At 39.2% G+C, this 21,380-nt stretch overlaps 1 protein-coding gene across 1 annotated transcript; it reads left to right on the plus strand.

Annotated features, from left to right (window-relative positions):
• Window positions 1–299: 299 nt before the first annotated feature.
• On the plus strand, window positions 300–21,043 carry LOC113041934 (PAN2-PAN3 deadenylation complex subunit pan3-like). The gene is made up of 18 exons (XM_026200517.1): window positions 300–651; window positions 9,645–9,766; window positions 9,911–9,983; window positions 10,077–10,147; window positions 10,823–10,967; window positions 11,154–11,383; window positions 11,475–11,579; window positions 11,673–11,730; window positions 12,076–12,237; window positions 13,679–13,795; window positions 14,296–14,397; window positions 14,963–15,128; window positions 15,531–15,618; window positions 16,295–16,434; window positions 16,633–16,762; window positions 18,054–18,118; window positions 18,216–18,354; window positions 19,225–21,043. The coding sequence occupies exons 1-18, from the start codon at window positions 300–302 to the stop codon at window positions 19,363–19,365; spliced, it is 2,406 nt and encodes an 801-aa protein (XP_026056302.1). The 3' UTR covers window positions 19,366–21,043.
• Window positions 21,044–21,380: the final 337 nt, after the last annotated feature.

Raw genomic sequence — 21,380 nt, forward strand, 5'->3', positions numbered from 1 at the left:
GCTACTAGCGCTTAGCTGAAGAAGTGTAGACAGAAGACAACAACAACAGCATGATCCCAGCCAAACGCCAGGCTGATGGACCAGGCCAACTATGGACCCCGATAACGAGTATCAGTACATGGCAACAAAAGTGTGGCTCCTGCTGACTAGTCATCTGGCTCGATGAGGAAGGTTGATTTATTGCTAAACTTCCAATAAGGTGCTCATTGTTTCTCAAGTGTTTTAAAATATACTGCTGCTAAATATCTCGAGTCTATGTGCGAGTGTCTTCCGGCGGGAGCAGCAGCAGCAGCGGTGCCATGAACAGTGGACTCCCAGCTTCAGCTGCTCCGCTCGGGGGTGTCGGAATACCCGGTGTGAAGGTGAAATTCTGCCGTTATTATGCGAAAGACAAGACTTGCTTTTACGGAGATGAATGCCAGTTTCTGCACGAGGACCCGTCCATGGCGAGCCTTTCTCTGCACAGTGGTGGTACATGTGCTGGCGGAAGAGGAGGAAGCCCCGTCTCTTTATCTCTCACCGGAGGAGCAGTGACAACAGCGGGATACGTGCTCGGAAATAGCGCGGCAAGCGGCGCTCCGGTAAACGTTCCCAAAAAGAACGATTCTCTCGGTTCCGCGGGAACAGCTCCAGAGGGACATCTGTTGTCCAGTAAGTTTGCACTAGGCCTAACGTATCCTGTCCTCGGTTGTTGTTGTTGTTCGGTAATGGGGCTACAGGGCAACTTTTGTATAAATCGAGGCCGTGGATTCAGCGGCCTACCTCTCGCTACCAAAACAACACGGGAAATCAACGTTACTCCACAGCGCGCAAGCACTTCTAAACGAAAGACGAAAATACTAGAACAACCGAAGCAAAGGCGTTTAGTTAATACTCAGACTGGTTTCTGCTGGTTTCAAAGTGTTCTTCCAAATGCATAAGTTGATTAGTATTTGATAACTGTTAGGTATGGCAAGCCATTTTAACATTTATCATGTTAGATCTTTCTCAAAGGGAAGTTGTTATGGCACTGAGGAATTTTGCTACTGCGGGTGTATTCACACCAGGAAAGTTAACTAGTTCACTTGCTTTGGTCCAGACAAAATACAGTAGGGCCTTTCGCACCACTTGAGTTCCAGAACTTAAACAGCAGAAGGAATGAGGACGCTGTGATCGGAGCTGTGTTTTTGTTGTGTCTCGCGGGTTTCACAATAACGAGCATGGAATGTCGGCGTATACGTAAAGTGATTGAAAGAACGGAAAGGACGATTACGAATCTCCAACGACAACTGGAAGTTAGGGATGGGTATCGTAAAGGTTTTAACAGTATTACTACTCTTACCGATACTGCTTAACGGTCCGGTACTTTAACAGTATTCTTATCGGTACTTTGTTTTGTATTACTTTGTGTTGTGTTAGGCAGTCGAAAAGTTTGCATTTCTCTGTCTGCACATAATGCACTTTTGAAAGATGCTTTGACAGATTGCTTGTGTTTCCGCCCTTACATGCAAAAGTGTTGTTGCATTTATAACAACCAGCGTCTCCATCAACTCTAGTGAAGTATAACCACACTTTGGAACGTTTTGCTGTCTCCGCCATCGTCACTCTTTGTATTAAGCAGGAGTTTTCATACTGTAAGGGGCCGTTCACATATCGCGTCTAAAAACACTTGGAAAACGCTAGGCGATCCGCGTTCTGATTTTTCCCCTTCGGGCACTTGCGCTCCTGAGGAGTCTGCCGTTGCGTAGCAACCATGACCTGCTCTCTCCATGAAGATGTGGAAATTTCAGCAATGGATGAATGGATTTGCAACACTAAAAACTGCTTCCAGTAGCTCTGCTACTAAATTTTTAAAAAAATCCACATTCAGCTATCAGCTTGTCCTTCATCTTGGCTGCCTGAGCTTTCAACGTTGTTACCGAAAAGGTGAGGAAATTACATGACCTGCGGTGCGCTGGCGGCATTATGTAAAGTTGAGATGTTTTTAACTCGATGCGGTGACTGTTTTCGCATGCGCGTCGCTTTCATTATGAGCGCGCATACCTCGTGCCTACATATGAAATAATTTGAGCGCGCAAAAGACGCTATATGTGAACGACCCCTTATGCGTGTGTGTGCGCCACGCTCGTTCTTGGTGTGTGTGTGTGACTGACAGACAGCCTCCGCGGCGCGCATGAGATATCTCTTAGATCTCACAGACAAACGTCTTAATATGATCGCACAACAGAAATGTTTGGTGAGATTAAATGTGCACGATAACATTATTAAGCAAATCTCTTCGCCATCATAACTCTTTATTGTTAAGCGGGAGTTTTCATAGGCTACTGTTATGTCTGTGTGCGCGCCGCGCTCGTTGTGGTGTGTGTGTGTGACTGACAGACAGACAGTCTCCGCAGCATGCATGAGAGATCTCGCAGATCTCACAGACAAACGTCTTAATATGATCGCACATTAGAAATGTTTGGTGAGATAAAATGTGCACGATAACATTATGAAGCAAAAATACATAGTACATTAATTTTTTCCCCTCCAGTACCGAAAGCAGAACCGGTACCGTCAGATCTTACTGATACTACGGTCTTTCATAATTTAGCCCCGGGGCCAGTTTAATACCGGGTTTCGGTACCCATCCCTACTGGTAGTGCTACATTTTCTAGAAGTGCATACACTTCAGCGTCCTTATATTTATCACTGTTTATCATATATGTGAAATAAATTGACACAATGTTTACATTTACAATATGTTACACCGTGTTTTAAATCATGGCGGGTGAGGGCGTTTTCAAACACGTCTGACCAAGCAATGTCAACTTACGTCACGTTTAGTACCAGTTGTGCTGGTTAGACCCTGCTCCATAGTAGGAGCTGATTTGCTTCTTGAAAAAGGCAGTCTGATACTAAAATCGAAAATGCCCAAAAGTGGGTAGTTCCACAATTAGTTCTGGTACTATAAAAAGGTTCCTGGAATGCGAAAGGCCCTACTGTTGATTTTTATTTTTGTATTTTTATATATTTTTTGGATGTAGTTCGCTTTCCCACTGCCTTTTTTTTGCAAGTGAACCAGAAACAAAACTACAGGTGTGCAAGATTATCCATTTATTGGACAAAAATTCTCAAGCAGGGAAAAACAGGAAGTGCAAAAACAGGCTAATTATGGAGATCTTTCTAAGGGCAGTTTTTATTCTTTTACTGATTTGGTGTTTTCAAATACAGTTTGAAGAAATGTATGATCATCATATGAGACAATGTCATAAGATGTAACTACGACTTGTCGAAAATAAAATCTATAGATATGAAATACTTAAATCAAATCACAATGTTAGTTTAAACATTTAACCTAGATAAATGTGTGCTATTAAGCACATATGCAATAATTTATGTGGAGAGTGGAAGCAGAAATGCACTTCAGGACATCAGTGGAAATTAAATACTCCATCATTTATTCTTATGAAGGTAAGAATAATGCATTGTTTGGAATTTTAAAGGGTCTATATTTATTTATGTACTCTCACAATATCAAGAAAACATTGCACTTTTATAAAATAAAGAAAACAAATAGGATGCGCTTGCCGTCTTGATCTTTGAACAGGAGAACTTCAAAAATGCACCAACAAATATTTTCCTTATAGAAATTATGAATATATCTATAGAAAGCTTTAAATGAAATAAAATAAAAAGAAATAATTCAAATCCAAAACATTTGTTTTCTGCAGTTGGGTCAGATTGAGGTTCGGTTATATTCAAACCTTAAACAAACCATACCAGAGTTTATTTGGAAGCGGACCGAGACTGCTTCTTCAGCTAAGTCTCAGTACGCTTGTTTGGTCCGTACCTGAGTGCAATTGCTATATTCACACCTGCCTAAAAGGTCCGCATCAAGAGGGAAAATTAACTTGAGTCGATTCAACCGAAAAACTAGACCGGTTTAAATCCCCCCTTAGAAAGGAAACTGTTCCTATTAGAAGAATGCAAAATAAGATCAATAAAGCCATGATTTTACACACTCCAGTATAGAAGGTGGTGGAATGCACCTCTAATGTTGGTTTGTAACATGACATAAAACTGTAAAAAGAACAGTTATCTTATAAAGCCCTAAACACACTGCATGATTTTCGGATCTCCCAGATGCAAGATTGACATCGTGATGTACAGTAGTACAGAGAGAGATTCAAAGATGGACATAATCATGATCTTGTGACCAAAGATGGTATACGATACAGCATGATTATTGAACAAGGGCCCTGTCCCAAATGGCGTGCTAAACCCTCACGGCCTTCCACACTTTTACGACGTAAAGCCACTTTGACTGGTAGAAGTCTGCTGTAGAGCTAGGGTTGTAACGATATACCGGTATGACGATATACCGCGATATAAACATGTACGATTATCATACCGTGTGTCATATTTGCTTATCTACGATATTGAGAGAAAATAACAAACACAGAATCTCACCTGCGCCTAGGCAACAACGTTCCACCTTAAGGGGCAGTTCATATATCGCGCCAAAACACGTGGAAAACGTTAGACAAGCTGCTTTCTGATTTTTCCCCAAAGCCTTCTGGCACTAGCGCTCTTGAGGCCGTTGCTAAGCAACAATGACCCGCTCTCTCCATGAAGACATGGAAATTTCAGCCATGGATAAATGAATTTGCAACACTAAAAATTGCTTGCAGTAGCTCTGCTACTTGATTTATTTAAAAATGGCAATCCACATACAGCTATGATCAGCTGTTCCTTCATCTTGGCTGAGCTTTCAACGTTGTTACGGGAAAGGTGAAGAACATGACCTGTGGTGCGCTCGCGGCATTATGAAAAGTTGAGATGTTTTTAACTTGATGCGGTGCAGAGGCACCTGGAAAAAAAGAGCAGGTTTGCTACATTTGAAATAACGAACTCGAGTGCGCAAAGGACGCAATACGTGAAAGGCCTTTTAACTGTTCTCTTGCTTCACCCACACGTACAGCGGAGACAACATCATAGACAGAGTCCTTTATCTCTAATCTCGATCCCACGTCAAAATATGAGTTAAAATTGGCACTAGTAGGCCTATGGGAATACTTTTTGTATAGAAAAGACGAATGCTTATTTGTCCTTGAAGGTAGACACAGTTTGCAAAAACTGTGGTCGGAAAGCGGCTGCAAAATGAGCAAACGCATCGAACATGTTTACCTATTCAGAAAATCATAATCCCGTGCAGATACAGCTATGTCCCATTTATAATTTAAGGTTAATGCATTATGATTTCTGTGATGCGGAGTGAAGCACAGAATCCAGTCATGACAATGAATTTACAGCTAGCTAATTATTATTTTATTTATTAATGATAAATATAAGTTATTAAACTAACAAATAATCAATGGTAAAATTTTCTTGTTTTTGATTAATGAAATTTGAATAAAAACATGCTTTCAAATAATTGTCGATAAGAGATTGATCGATTAAGGCTGAAAAAGGTTAACTGATGTAATGTTGGGCTGGGTGCGGCTCATGCACAGAACACGTGCGAGCGGCTGTGAGTTACATTGACCGTATCATCATTCATTTACAGTGTACTAATTAGGTTTTAATGTGATTTTAAACTTTAAAAGTACATTATAATAGAAAGAACACAGAAGTCATTCAACATGAAAAGCAATAGAAATGTAGTCATTTCATCAGATAACTGCACTCTGCAGGGCTGCCAGACATAGGACAGATAGACTATTCATTCCTACAACTTGTTAATTCGTTGTAGGTTAATTTTGTTCCCTAAATAACCCATGATTTAACTGAAATAAGGGAACAAATTAATAAATCGAACGAATTATTAGTTCATGAAATCTTTAATTTCCCTTCCCATGTTTACCACACACAGTAGCCTAAGAGATGCGATTAAAAGTGAAAGATAATTAAAATAAAACTTCGAAATTAGAAGATTTAATAAAAGAAACCAGTAAACCAGAACAAATTAAGCCACATTAATGAAGGCTATATCTCGAACGGCAGAGGCATGGTCATCTAACATTTTCCTAACCCTATGTTTTTTTTTCTCTCTCTCTGTCTCAGCTGTTTCAATCGCGTCAGAGCCTGGAGCACACGTATATTCAGGCGATTCAAACTTACATCGCAGTCTGTTCATTATCAAAATAAAATACAGTCAACTAAACTTTTAAAATGTTACACTGGTCAGTTTAAATAGACCGTACACCGGTCCTCTCTGCTGTTCCAATGATGTTTTTGCTCATATGAAGAGGATCATCTTTTCTGTGTATGTGCAAATGTGCAAGTAGTTTACATTTTAAATAATAGTTTAACATTCAGATTTGACATGAATTCATAACATTTTGCAGCATTATGGTTAACAATTAATAGATAAATTGATTGTTAATTTAAACAACAATCAATTATGGAATTAATCAATATTTTGCATCCCTACTTTTATCCCAATACCCCCCCCCCCCAAAAAAAAAAAAAACCATATAACTGCGGTATTTTCTGAAACGTTTATCATACCGTGAAAATCTCATACCGTTACAACCCTATGTGGAGCTTGGCAAAAGTGCGCATCAAGGGCACATAGCGGCCACAAAGGGGATGCTCACAAGCACCCTTTTGAAAGCTAAAATGATAAATGGGACACCCTATGGTATCATTGGCTTAACGGACAGTCTGCAAGTGCACATGAAGTGTGCCATTTGGGACAGGGCCAATGTGTTCACTGGTATGATAGCGGATAGGGATGCTCACTTCCATTTGAAATTTTCCCTGTGAACCATTCGGTACCGATACTCGTACGGCACACTCCTACACTGTAGTAGGCCTGCCATTCAAATACTATTGTATTCCAGTTGTATTCAAGTAATTTTTTTCTTAATCCTTCTAGTAATAGTTTTATATACCGTATTTTTTGGACTATAAGTCGCACCTGAGCATAAGTCGCATCAGTCCAAAAATACGTCATGATGAGGAAAAAAACATATATAAGTTGCAGTGGACTATAAGTCGCATTCATTTAGAACCAAGAATCAAGAGAAACCATTACAGTTTATAGCCACGAGAGGGCGCTCTATGCTGCTCAGTGATAGACTACAGGAGCACTGAGCAGCATTAGAGCGCCCTCTCGCGGCTATAGACGGTAATGTTTTCTCTTGGTTAATTTCTCTCAGTTCATGTCAAATTTATTTTGATAAGTCGCACCTGACTATAAGTCGCAGGACCAGCCAAACTATGAAAAAAAGACTTATAGTCCGGAAAATACGGTAATTTTACAGTTGCTGTTCTGGGGTTCGTTGCCCGAAAGCAACTTTGGTCACAAGTTTTGTTATTACCAATAGAGTGGAATGGAACAAGTGACCCTAGTGATCCTCATATAAGGGTCTTTCGCACCACTAGAACCTTTTCATAGTACCAGAACTAATTATGGAACTACCCATTTTTCGCCATTTTTCACACCGCCGGAACTGGGTGCGATTGTTTTTTTTAGTACAGGACTTCCTTTTTCAAGGACCTAATTAGCTCCTACTCCGGATCAAGGTCTAACCAGCACAACTGGCACTATCCGTTACATAAGTAGATATTGATTGGCCAAATATGTAGGAAAAAGCCCTCACCCACCATGATTTAAAATGCTGTGTAAACATACTGTAAACATTTTGTCAATTTATTTAACAATTATGGAGAAAGCCAATAGTACTTGTAACAAATGTAGCACTGCCAGTTGTCGTTGGAGATTCTTAGTCCTCCTTTCAGTTTTCAGTCGCTTTACGTGTCGTCGACATTCCATGTCCATTATTGTGAAATCTATGTGACGACAAAAACACAGCTCTGATCACAGCGTCCTCCATCCTCCAAAGTTGTTAACGTTGTTGCTCTTTGTTTTCGTTGTTGAACGCCTTGCACAAATTATGTCGCTGTCGACCGGCTTATGTCACTACCTAGTTTTTTCTGTTGGTGCTAATGCAACCCTTTAAATGTTACTGGCAGGTAGAAAAAAGAGGTTGGGTGAAATAAGTGCAATAATAAATATTAGTGACAACTTGGAGAGATAATTGTCTCATAAATGGGTACTAAAAATTTAAATGTCCTTAGTAATAAATACTATAGTATTGAATTAATAGTTTTAAGTCTAATAGTTATAATAATTGTTGAGGATAAAAAAAAAAGATACTCATCCATACTGGAATACATACTAATCCAAAGTGTGTTAGTTACACACATCTCCAGAGAAATAAATGTCAAAAATGTTTTAACAGTGACAGTGGAATAGATACTAGTTTTAATGGATAAATCTTAAATTACTTAACGTAGAAAGAGCCCTGCCATAGTTCACAGGCAAGATTTGAAGCATCAAACTAACCCAATAGCAGACATCATGTTTGCCAGTGTTTTTATGACAGTTTAGAAGAGTCTGAGTGCATTTTCACAGTGAAGTTGGAAATTATGTCCAGTGGCTCTTAAAAATTTTCTTTAGGGTTCAGGACAAATTCTGTGGAACTTGCTTTTGAGCAAATTAATCTTTTAAAACAATATTCTGAAGGAACCGTTCACTGCGTTATTTGAATTATTTTATTTAGTTTAAAGGGGGGGGTGAAATGCTATTTCATGCATACTGAGTTTTTTACACTGTTAAAGAGTTGGATTCCCATGCTAAACATGGACAAAGTTTCAAAAATTAAGTTGTACGTTTGAAGGAGTATTTCTGTTCCAAAAATACTCCTTGCGGTTTGTCACAAGTTTCGGAAAGTTTTTTTCGAGTATGGCTCTGTGTGACGTTAGATGGAGCGGAATTTCCTTATATGGGTCCTAAGGGCACTTCTGCCGGAAGAGCGCGCGCTCCCGTATAGCAGAGCACTGAGAGCAGAGGCATTTAGTGATCAGAGCGAGAGCGTCGCGAAATGTCACAAAAGAAGTGTATTTTTGGTTGCCAGGGCAAGACAACCCTGCACAGATTACCAAAAAAAAAAATAGCATTAAGGGACCGGTGGATGGAGTTGTGCAAGTGTTTTTGTTTGTTCCCTGCATTTCGAAGATGCTTGTTTTACAAACAAGGCCCAGTTTGACGACGGATTTGCGTATCGTTTATTTCTTAAGGATGATGCAATCCCAACGAAAAAGGGTCACGATCGTGTGTTGGAACTGCAGGCGGTGAGTAAAACTGCTTCAAATATCTCTGCCTCCTTGTTTGTGCGTCCGCCTCCCATGCCGAGACCCGGGTTCGAGACCCGGGTTCGAGACCCGCTCGGAGCGAGTCTTGACTGCTTCTGCTCTCTTTCAGTTTCAGCCTCGGGATCTGATTCTGGATCATAAATAAACGGCTGAATCTGACTGTTAGCCATGGTTTGTTTTGGATGTTTTTTTCCTCACGGTAATGTCAGCTTCCAAACGCTCTCAAAGCAAAAGCCTACTGGCGCTCGTGATTCTTTAGCTCCGCCCACACGTCACACCTCCAGCCGGTCGTGTTTTTCCGGGAAAAATCGGTACAGACTATCTTTTTATTATGAATATAATAAAACTAAAGACTTCTGGAGTTGTGAAGGATGCTGTACTACTCTATAGGTACTCAAGATTAACAGGATATTGAGTGAAAACGAGCGTTTCACCCCCCCTTTAAAAAAGGCTTGCATAAAACCTGGTGTAAGATACTGTGTGTAAACAAAGGATTTACATGTGTTTTTGTTTTATTGCAGTCACTGGGATGGAGGGAGGTGCCCTGAATGAAGCAAGTCTGACCAACTCGTACTTCAGCAGTACCTTTATTGGGGTCAATGGGTTTGGAGGACCAGCAGAGTCCAAATATTCAATGATGCAGGTAAAATAACCATTAGTGACTGCATGTGGTGAAAAACAGGAAACCAATAGAAAATACTAGCAACTGGGTCTGTCAAATGGAGCGCACAGTGGTGATTCATAGTGGGACACTTCACTTCATGTTGATGGTTGCTTGTGTTATTAGAGGATGACCAGCAGTAGCAGTTCTCCAAGTCTGCTGAATGATGGTGCCAAGAGCTTCAGCCACAGTGGACATGGTGAGTTAAAATTGTTTGAAAATTTTGTTTCGGGATTAAAGCGGTCAAGGGCAAGATTTGAAATCCTTTTTTATGTGTCCGCTCCTTTTTTAGATCCATTAAATTCCCCAACATCATCCCTCTTCAGTGATTTTGGTGCTTTGAGCATATCACAAAGGAGAAAGGTAAGAGTTTAATGTGTGAGTTTATGCTATTTGTATTGTTCTCTGACAGGGTTTTTTGTTGATTAAAGAATCACTTGTATTTCTGACATCTTTCAAGAAGGCATAATGGAATAAAAACGTTTCCAACTTGACAGATTTTGAAAAGACTAACCATCCAACAAATGACCAGTCGATTAGAAAGTAAAAAAAATACATATTTTCAGCAGTGGAATTTTAATTACTGTGTTGACATCATGCTGTGTTTTAACTTTTAGAGAGTTTGCACAGGAAAAAAAAGCTGTATATTTAGTTTCCTCCGCATTCATTTTGATCTAGTTATATGTATTTTAATATAACTTATTTTATTATCATTTATTTCAATGCATTTTAGTTATTGTAATCTTTTTTCTATTTTTTTTTATTTTTTTTAAGCAAGCAAACAAACAAACCATCCCCAATTTGAAAACCCCAGCCCTTAGAATCGAGTCTTGATTGGGATCAGGTGAATCAGAAACCTGCCTAATGATGCAAGTGTTCCCTGAAACATTAGCGGAGTAGTCCGAATGTTACTTTGCACATCCTTAACTTGGAAAAAGTTGTACCAATACCAAGATGACAGTGCCAAAAGATACTTTCTTAAAGGTGTCAGGGTGAAATCATTATGGTTCAATATTTGTTTTTGCGGTTCTTTTTCAGGCTCCTAACCCCACAGCTAGTGAGTTTGTCCCTAAAGGGGCTCCACGGATGGCCTCCATGTCTCAGACGACCGTGCCAGCATTCAACTCCCCCATCTTCCCTCATCCTGGCTTGAGCAGCTCCACAGTAGCTGCTCTTGCACCTGGTCAGTGACTCACTCCCAGAAAGTACCACCTGGTGTTCTGCCATTCTGTCCATCCCTTTTTATTTTTTTGCTAGATCTCTTTTCTTATGTTTAGCATTTCTATTCAGTCTTTTAATGTGTGTGATCTTTTAAACTGTGAATCTGGTCACAGTACAATTAGGCTTGAATATCTGGTTTCTGGGACAGGTATGTCGCTCTCTGCTGGGTCTTCTCCTCTTCACTCGCCCAAAATCACCCCTCACACGTCCCCAGCCCCGCGGCGGCGCAGTCACACGCCCAACCCCAATCCAGCCAATTACATGGTGCCCACCACTGCGTCTGACCAGGGAGGCGGAGGCCATGTGATTCAAAAGGAGACCGTGGGCGGGACTACCTACTTCTATACTGACAACACCCCTGCTCCCTTGACCGGAATGGTATGATCCATGTTATTCAGACTTTGCTGTGTACTATTATTGCTTTTACCTGGTTTACTTAAAATATAAAATGTGCTGTTTGCATTTTCAGGTGTTCCCAACATATCACATGTATCCGCAAACAGCACCTCATGTGGCATACATGCAGCCAAAAGCCAATGCACCGTCCTTCTTTATGGCTGACGAACTCCGACAGGTAATCTGCCATTTCTGCCCTCATCTGTTAGCCAGTTTTGTTTAGAAGTTGGTTGTTGATTGTCATTGTTCACATATTTGTCCTTGTTTGTAGGAGCTGATTAACAGGCATTTGATAACGATGGCACAGATAGATCAGTCTGAGAACCCTGGTAAGGATAAGGATGTGGTTTGTCTTGTGTTGGCATGACATGTCAACAGTGTTTGGTTTCAATGGACAACACTGCTACTGTTCAGTTATAAAGTCTGTTTTGTGATCAGAGCATATGGTTTCACCTTCTGTTTGAGTAGAAAACCACATCCTTTGTCTGTTTGGCAATTTTAATTGGTATGAAAAGCATTTCTTATAGTTATCCACCATTGTGTCATCTATGTCATCTCTATCATCTCTCTCTCTTTCTCTCACTTTCTATATATTGAAGTGTTTATTTTGGTGCATATGTGTGTAAGAAAAGGTGTGTTGGATGATTGAAATCTCTGTTCCATCTCTCCTACAGGAGTGCCGTCTGAGGTCGACAGTTACCACAGCCTCTTTCCCCTGGAACCCCTTCCTCCACCAAACCGTCTTCAGAAAACCAGCAACTTCAGTTACATCACTTCCTGTTACAAGGCAGTCAACAGCAAAGATGACCTGCCTTACTGCCTCAGGAGGATACATGGTGAGGCAAAGTATCCGTATGTACAGCTGATCCTGTATAGAGTGGTGACATTGGTTTTGAATTTCATTTTTACATCACTGTTCTTTACAATGGCAGTATTTATGGCTAACCAATCGAACCACATAATTAAAAATGAAATAATTTAAAGTTCAGTATGGTTTTAAGGTTCTTATGGTAATGAAAGTACCATGATCTAATATTAAGAACTAAACGATAAACAGTCCTGCATCTTGCCAACACGTCGACACATTGTGTCTTAGTTTTTTTTTTGGTTAAATACTTTGGCTGTGAATCGAATCAACGATTTTGAGATGTTGTGGTTTGCTAATGGCAAAGCCTGCGATGTGGAAGCGATATTACTCTGTTCCAGCGCATATGCATGACTGCCAGTCTTTCAGTGGCAGTCTTGCTAACTAATAAAGTAGTTACTGACCACCTCCGTTCTCCCCAATCAGCCCTGCTCTAGCCAGCTGCATAAACGCACACCATAAAAAAAGAAAAGAAAAAACAAGCTACAAAGAAACAAGAGAAAGCGGGAGAGAGAGAGAATGTGTGCTTATGGCAACTACAGGGTCAAATCGATAGTTAGGCAAATGAATACAAATTAAAACTTATGTAATATGAGACACCAAACAAAACATATCTGTCACAACACGTATCAAGAGCTCTCTTATCAGTTCTGCTTTCAGCACTGGAGAATAAAAGATACATTCTTCAGATGTTTTTATTAGAACATGAACACTATCTTGCACATTTTATCTCCCCAACAGATTCTAAGTTTATAATGCATGTTTGCTATTCCAATTCAGAAGAGCGCACACACAGTCTGTGTCTCTGAATGCTTCTCATACTCGCTCCTCTCTGCCGCGGCTCACGGAGGAGCCGTTAACACTTGCTGCACACATGCAGTCTGTCTCGTAATGTTCGGCTACACTTTCGCAGCTCTGCACCGCAAGTGTCCACGAGTGCATCTGACAATATGGACAAGACTGGATGCACGCACTCAACCTGTGTCCACTCATGCATGGCTCGGCGTTTAAAACAAGTTAGAAATTCAGTCTAACTGCTTTCTTATTTCATTTGGGTGAAATTAAACATTACGCACATTTTCCACTTGTTCTTAAAATCCCGAATACTTAAAAGTTAATAAATCAGCCTATGTAACCTATTCACTTTACTTATTGAATAAAGTAATACTTTTCTTAATTTTTCTTAATACTAATTCTTTATTTACACAAAACAAACTTATCTTTCCTTTTGAAATTCAATAAGTAAATTCTGTTAAAGTAGTAATACCATTATAATATTCCCTGCTGCAAAAAAACCCCTCCCAAAACACCATAGAAAATGTAATGGATTTAAGGATTATAATGGGAATTATATTGGCTTTAATGTAAACTATAAGTGTGTATGTAACTTGTGTCCTTGTGTGCACTCAAAGGCTTCAGGCTGGTCAACACCAAGTGTATGATGCTGGTAGACATGTGGAAGAAGATTCAGCACTCCAATACTGTGACCCTCAGAGAGGTCTTCACCACCAAAGCATTCGGAGACCACTGTATGAATACGTTTGTTTCTGTTTTTTTAAGCGTGTAAACATGTCCATTTGCATATTATGGGGCAACACAGCTTTAGGTTTAGAAATTATACATTTTGATTTTGAAATGTGAAGCTCATTTATTTATTTTTTTTCCTATTAATTTATTCAAGCACCATAAATATTTATTTTTACAAATGCTATTTTTAAAGGATTCATTTCTAAAGAAAAAATTATTGAAAGAGCTTTTTGTAAAAAAAAAAAAGTTCTATTTCTTTAAAAATCTTTTTCGCAAAAATGGTCATTAATTTATTAATTTACCATTTCTTAGTAATATTTGAAAAACTGTTGTTAATGCTAATATTTATATATTTTTTTTTTACTAATGCTATTAAAAATAGTACAAATGTTTTTCTAAGGAGGACTTGGAATGTGTGTTGAATTTTTTTTTTTTTCATGAATTGACCCTTTTGAACATTTGAACCCTTTTTTTTCCACATGATCACATTTATCCTTTGCAGCACTGGTATTCTCCTATGACTTCCATGCGGGGGCGGAGACCTTGTTCAGCAGGCACTTCAACGATCCGGCAGCAGATTCTTACTTCACAAAGAGAAAGTGGGGTTAGTTGTTTCTTGCCCTGTTGTTTCTGTTTGTGTGTGTGTGTGTGTGTGTGTGTGAGGATACAGCCGTTAGATACAGAGTACGTCAAGTGCTAGGTGGCAGTTGCCTCTTCGTGAATGTGCAGCGAGGAAAGAGGAAGGAGTGGTTGAAACCGATCCCGCCTCAGGTGGGTTCAATACCTGCGAGCTCAAGACAGAGGAAGCAAAACCCAGGGATGATGTTAAGCTATAAACAGCTGCTGTGCATACGGCTAAATCAACCACAGTGCAGCCAGTGTGTTCGTTAAATATGTTAAAATATAGCAATATATTATAATAACCAATCTGAGAAAGTGCACTTATTCGTATACTACATTGATATACAATTTTAATGAATACCTTGATGTTAAAGTTCAGTTGTCTGTGTTTATTTATCAGCTACCGTAATACAAGATGCTTTAGACATTCGGTTAATGTCTTCAATGTTGCAAAGTTAACTTTATATTATTTATTTAGATTTATACAAATTTGATTTACCGGTTTAATTTTTGGTTTCGAGAAATAACTTTCAGTTTTCTTCTATCAGGGCAGCATGAGCTCCCTCCTCCACGGCAGCATGCGGGCCTGTTACCAGAGTCGCTCATTTGGGCCTACATTGTCCAGCTGAGCTCAGCACTGCGCACCATTCACACGGCTGGGCTGGCCTGCAGGGTCATGGACCCTAGTAAGATCCTCATCACTGGAAAGACACGGTATGGCCACACTTGCTCATTTAAACCCAGAAGTACATTCATGTTACTGCAGGACGTTAATAGACTGGGTGGTAATGCTTTGCTTTCTTTCTGAACTATTGCCCTAACCGTGCAAAACAATACAGTGACTGCTAAAGACAAAGCACAGTTCTGCAGAATCTTCTTCAAAGTTTGCTGTAGTTAACCAACTTATGACATGAGGGACATTCAAACCACAGATCGGTCAGTGTTCTGTGGGGCCTTTATTTTCTAGCCATAAATAGTGAATGGAGAAGTTCACTGTTAGATTATTTTTGCTCTTCCTTTATTATGTACGGCCTGTTTATCAGCATCTCACGCCAGCGTTTGTGCAAATAACTAAACATACAAACACTGCTAAATTTTTGTTGTTTCTCTCCATAGGTTACGAGTCAACTGTGTAGGAATGTTTGATGTCTTAACATTTGACAGTAGTCAGACCAACCACCTGGCGCTGATGCCCCAGTACCAGGTATTGAACATCTAATTTCCACCCAAACACAGTAGTGTAACACCCATCACATACATCATTTGACTGTGCATCATCATTTAATCACAAAAATAATTTGATTACACTACCTTTCAAAAGTTTGGGGTTGGGAAGGTTATTTTAATTTTGTTGAAGGAAGTTTCTTATGCTCATCATTTAAAAATAACTTTTATATTTTAAAATGTCATTTATTTCTGATTCAATTTTCAGCAGCTATTAATCCAGTCTTCAGTGTCACATGATCCTTCAGAAATCATTGTACTATGCTGATTTGCTGTTCAACAATTGTGCTGCTTAATATATTAGATTTCAATTCTATGCTTTTCTTTCAAAACATCCTAAAAAGTTACTTTTGATCAAATGAATGCATCCATCCTAAATATAATAAAATAAGTCTTAAATTTGACCCTAAACTTTAGTGTAAACAGTGTTTTATTAATAATTAAAATAATTAATCACAATGATTTTTGTAGCAGTTAATTGACAGAATATCAAGACCGTGACTGTACACCACTGTAATGTGGATATGAAGTTCTTTGTACTAGCCATGGGTTCTGAAGGCTGCTTTGTTGTGGTTCAACTTTGAGCGTTGGTCATTTTACACTTTGGGTCTGAACTCTTAGTTTCATCAGTTGCTGTTCCTCTTTGTGTCCATCAGCAAGCAGATCTCATCTCCCTGGGGAAGGTGGTGTTGGCTCTGGCGTGTAACTCTCTAGCTGGCATTAAGAGAGAGAATCTGCAGAAGGCCATGGAGCTGGTGTCAATCAACTACTCTTCTGACCTCAAGAACCTCATTCTGTGGGCCTCTATCTCTTTCTTACATTTTTTTTAAATAGCCTAAATACTCTCAAAGTGTTTCTAGTATGACATATGACAGTTTGTGGTTCTGCCTGTGTCCTGTTAAGACTAGTTAACATGTTTATGCCCTCATACATCCTTGCTTGTGCATTAGTTTGAATGTGGTGCCACATCTTATGGTCATGTTTCGATCTTCAGGTACCTGCTTTCAGAACAAAGCCGTCTGCGCAGCGTCAATGACATTATGCCCATGATTGGAGCACGATTTTACACTCAACTTGATGCCTCGCAGATGAGAAATGATGTCATTGAGGAGGACCTAGCCAAGGTATTTAAATTTTGTTTCAAAATACACATTTTCTATTCACCTTATTTTTTGCGCAAGCGTAAAAGGCTGCAAGTGTTTGCAGATATCCGGCTTCAGGTCTCATTCGCTTCCAGTTACTTTTAAATGTACAAAACAGCTCATTTTAGCTTATTATTTTAATGTGTTGTCTTGAATATAAACGCACTGGTTTGTAGTGCAAACCATTTTACGGTTTCCTGCTTTTTGGTATTCTTCTCCTAATTTCCCTGTAGAGGTTAACAAACCTTAAGTCTCGCACATTTAGAGAAAACAGCTTTCTTCAGATTGTAAAAAATAAGGTGGATACACTAACGTTTCAAACAGAATGATGCTGTTTATTGTAAATATTCAAGTCTAGTTTATTATGAAAGTATTAAAAAAAACATTTCAGTAATGTGATATTGACTTACATTTCACAAACCTACATACAAACATTTATTGGTTCATTTAGAGCTGGATGTCACTGAAAATATAAATGTGCAGAGCTTTCCTGATGGATTCAGTGATTCTGAATTTTTTCAGATTAATTGGAACAAATAACTGACTTTATTTGCAATTCATTAAAAGAACCAGCTCAAATGAATCATTCCTTTTTTCTTTATTATTATTATTATATTGAATCGAACTACACTAGTTATGCCTGTGGTGTTTGCTTTTGAAGCCGGACAGCCAGAGAACCTAAAGTTGTTGTTGCAAAGTTTGGTTGAAAAAGTCAAGTGTTTTCATCTTGTTACTTTCCATTCCGAGTCACAACTAGGCTGTAAATTTGATATCTCTTCAGGAAACAAAAAGAAACGCCCTAGCAGACCGAGCTACCCAATTTACCCAGTACACAATTATCTAGTGTGTGCTGCTCTTGCTCTGGAGGGAGTGGAGGTGTGATCACTAGATATTTCAGATAGTTTCAGCTGTTCTCTCTTCTTTCCTCTTTTTGAACACTGGTATCAGATGTGTGAATGTTTTTTGTACCAACCTTTTATAAACATCTACAAAAACATGCATTTTTGCATTTAACCCCTTTTCCATTAAGAATGTGGACTTGCTGTATTAAACGGTGTGTCTCCTGTGTTTGTTTGACACTGCTGCATCTGATACGAGAGCAAATGTGACTCAGAAAGAGGTTTAAATATGACCCGGTTTCCTCTCTAACTTCCCTTCTCATAATCTACAAAGTCTCACTTACACAAACCCAAAATATATATTTTTTTGTTATTCAAAAATGATCCTATTCAATTTTATTACAATGTTTTCCTTATGCATCTGCATTTCGCAGGAGGTTCAAAATGGGCGATTGTTCCGCCTGCTGGCAAAACTGGGAACGATTAACGAGAGACCAGAGTAAGTCTTTTATTACAACTATAGTGCTGAAGCTTTTCTGAAATGGCAACCTTTAATAGAATACTTCACATTAATATATAATATTTATTTCTTGTAGGTTCCAGAAGGACCCAACGTGGTCTGAGACTGGTGACCGTTACCTGCTGAAGCTCTTCAGAGATCACCTGTTCCACCAGGTGACTGAGGCAGGCACACCCTGGATCGACCTCAGCCACATCGTGTCCTGTCTCAATAAGGTGAGCTTGTTTAGCTTGTGCACATTTGTGTATAGACTTTAGTCAGGTTAGAGACCGTAATGAACTCAGTGCAATTGAAAACGAGGCTGTGAGGGACAGGCTTTACAGACCTTGTCTTTACAATGATAGGTACTATATAAAGTGATATCATCACCGTCACAACCCTAATACATACAGTTACTGTAATACCTATTTTCATTAATGCAACGTTTAATTAGTTTAAAATGTTTAATTTTTTAATTTAAACTCTTAATATTTTTGGAGGGGTGGTAAAGTAAAAACTGTCAAGAAAAAGTCTCACTAAAATAATAGAATACTTGCATATGACAATATGTAATGCAATACATATGACAAGGGAAGATTAGTTTAGTTTGTAATAATGTGAAATTTATAAACTCATTCATTTTATATATGAAATATATATGGTGTAAATGTTTCTTGGCCGTTACGCCACAACATTTTTTGTACCATTAAAATAATTGTTTTATCTTTGTGTGTTTTTCAAAACCAATATGAACATACAACATGGAACATATTTTAAACCAGAGTTTTTCAGTAGCATTTTGTTTTAGTTTACTACATTGATTCCATGGATTTACTATATTAAGAACAGTAAATTATGTATAATTACAAGCAACTAACCCTAATCCAAACCCCAATCCATACTATACCCATATAGTAAGTACATGTTCTTAAATAATATTACTGATTACTTAATTGTAGAATTACGTATATAATTGGTAACCTTTTTTTTTTTCCCCTCTTTTTCATTGTCATGGAACTCTATTATTTGTCATTCATTACTTCAGCTGTTATAGTTGAACCAGTTTGGTATTTTTGTCAATCACTTCCTTTAATTTCTCATCACAGTTGGATGCTGGAGCACCGGAGAAGATCAGTCTGGTGTCACGGGATGAGAAGAGCGTGCTCGTGGTGACTTACTCAGACCTGAAGCGCTGCTTTGAGAGCACCTTCCAGGAACTGCTTGCTGCCACGAACGGCCCCCTGTAACCCCCAGCCATCCACGAGAGTGGGCTGGAACTGCCTGAAACAGAGCACATTGCACTACAGCCTGGAATCATAGGTGCAGAATGATGATCTCATGACCAGGGCGGAGCCAGCTGGTTGCTCACCTCCAGTCAGATACACTGTTCTGTCCAGAGAAAGTTGTTTTCTAAAGCTTATTTTTTTAGTTTTCACAACAACAACGCAGCTGCAGAATTATGAACTGAACTGAGAGCTGTGATGATGAATTCTTTATTCTTTCTTTTTTAGACTTGGGAACAATGTCCAAAAAATAAGAGACTTTACTTCTGCTTTTATTTTTAATTTTGTATTTTTTCTTTGGAGGATGCACTAAACATTTTAAGTTCCTTTTTAAGTGATTGTGCGTGTCCCACAGGGTGCGATGAGGGCCTCACACATTAAATTGAAGAAAAACAGAGTGCCGGTTTTTCCACATCATCCGTGCGCGTTTTTAATGAGGTACTACCAATTGGGACAGACCACTGGTCATGTGTCCTCGACTCTAATGGGACAAAGCCCTGGGTTGGGCAAACTGATGAGTCTGACCACTTATGAATGTGTGGCGTTAGTAGTAATGTGTCGCCACTCCTCGTCTGCTGTATCGACTCATTTAAAAGTTGGCCAACTTGGAGGCGGGAGGGGAAGTTACTGGTTGCGTGCCGACAAAGGGGTGCTCTCTCCTCTTGCTGTATAAACTTGTCATTTATTTCAGAATTTCTCAACATCCTTTTTCATTTTACGGATGATTTTTGAAATCGGATTTTGAGAGGATGGATTTTTGTTGTTGTTTGTTTTTTTTAGTCAGGCTCTTGTGATAGGAACCAAAGAACTGGACCACGCTAGCAAGTGAAACCAGTTTAGTCTCATTGTGGAATGTCCTCTTATGCCTCTGTTGTGGAGCATCCCAAGTTTCTGTCCATTTCGTCATTCTTTTTCCCAATTCGTTCTCATTTTCCACTCTCAATGCTAGTTTTGGTTATAGAGCTCTCTTGTGTTGTTACTGTCGTTCCCTTTCCTCACCAAGTTGTTGTACAGAGATGCATGATGGGATGTTTCTCACTGTGGACCAGTCCCAGCAGGACGGTTGGGATTGTATTGGTTTCTCTTGGCTTCGTTTTTGTTTAACTATGATTTGATCTATGAATTATGTGACAACATCCGGAAAACAGTTTGGAATTCGCTCAGGTTGATATCCCTGACAGGAATATGCCAATGACTGAATGTGTCTGACCTGTCATTGGTGACTGCCCAATCCGTGAGTCGAGGAACAGGCGGGTTTGCAGCACAGATTTGGGTGTGCCACACTGGACCGAGAGGGTGCAGGATACAGCAGGCAGAGCTGAGGATGCTGGGAGTTCAATAATGTACTTTTTTTTTTCCGTCGTCTTGTTTTGTTTTACTCAACTGATACTTGGTGGACATGGTGCCAAGCCTGTATCCCTCACCGAATCTCACACATACACATTAATACACCTTTTACAGGCCGATCTCATATCATGAATCCAGTTTCTAGAGAAACACTCCAGACACACACATACACATGAACTCATACATGAAATCCTCCTTCACCATCCCAGTACGTTTTATGCCCTTCTTGTGTTTGTCACATTTTTGCAATATTTGTGTGTACAGCAGTATTTTAAAAAAGAGTAATAAAAGAGAACACTCGTCTGTTTGTTCTTAAATGGCATGATTGTTGCTTGAGTAGAGAATGATGACCTACAGCAGCAAAAAGGAACTTGTTTGCAACTTTTGGCTGAAAATCAGCTCAGAGGAGAAGAATCAGATGCTTTCCAAAATAGATGCTACATGACTAGCACTGAAAAAGCAGAAATAAGACCCAGTTCAGATATGGTTATGAATGGTGCAAATGTTTTACAGCAGAAATGTTTGTCTATCATCAGAGTTGAGATGGCAAAGTGTGTTTTTTTTTTTTTCTTCTAAAACTACTGTTAGAAAGTTTGGTGTTAGTAAAGGTTTTTTTCTTCTTTTTTATTACT

The sequence above is a fragment of the Carassius auratus genome, chromosome 24 (genome assembly GCF_003368295.1).
Source record: "Carassius auratus strain Wakin chromosome 24, ASM336829v1, whole genome shotgun sequence".
Classification (NCBI taxonomy): domain Eukaryota; kingdom Metazoa; phylum Chordata; class Actinopteri; order Cypriniformes; family Cyprinidae; genus Carassius; species Carassius auratus.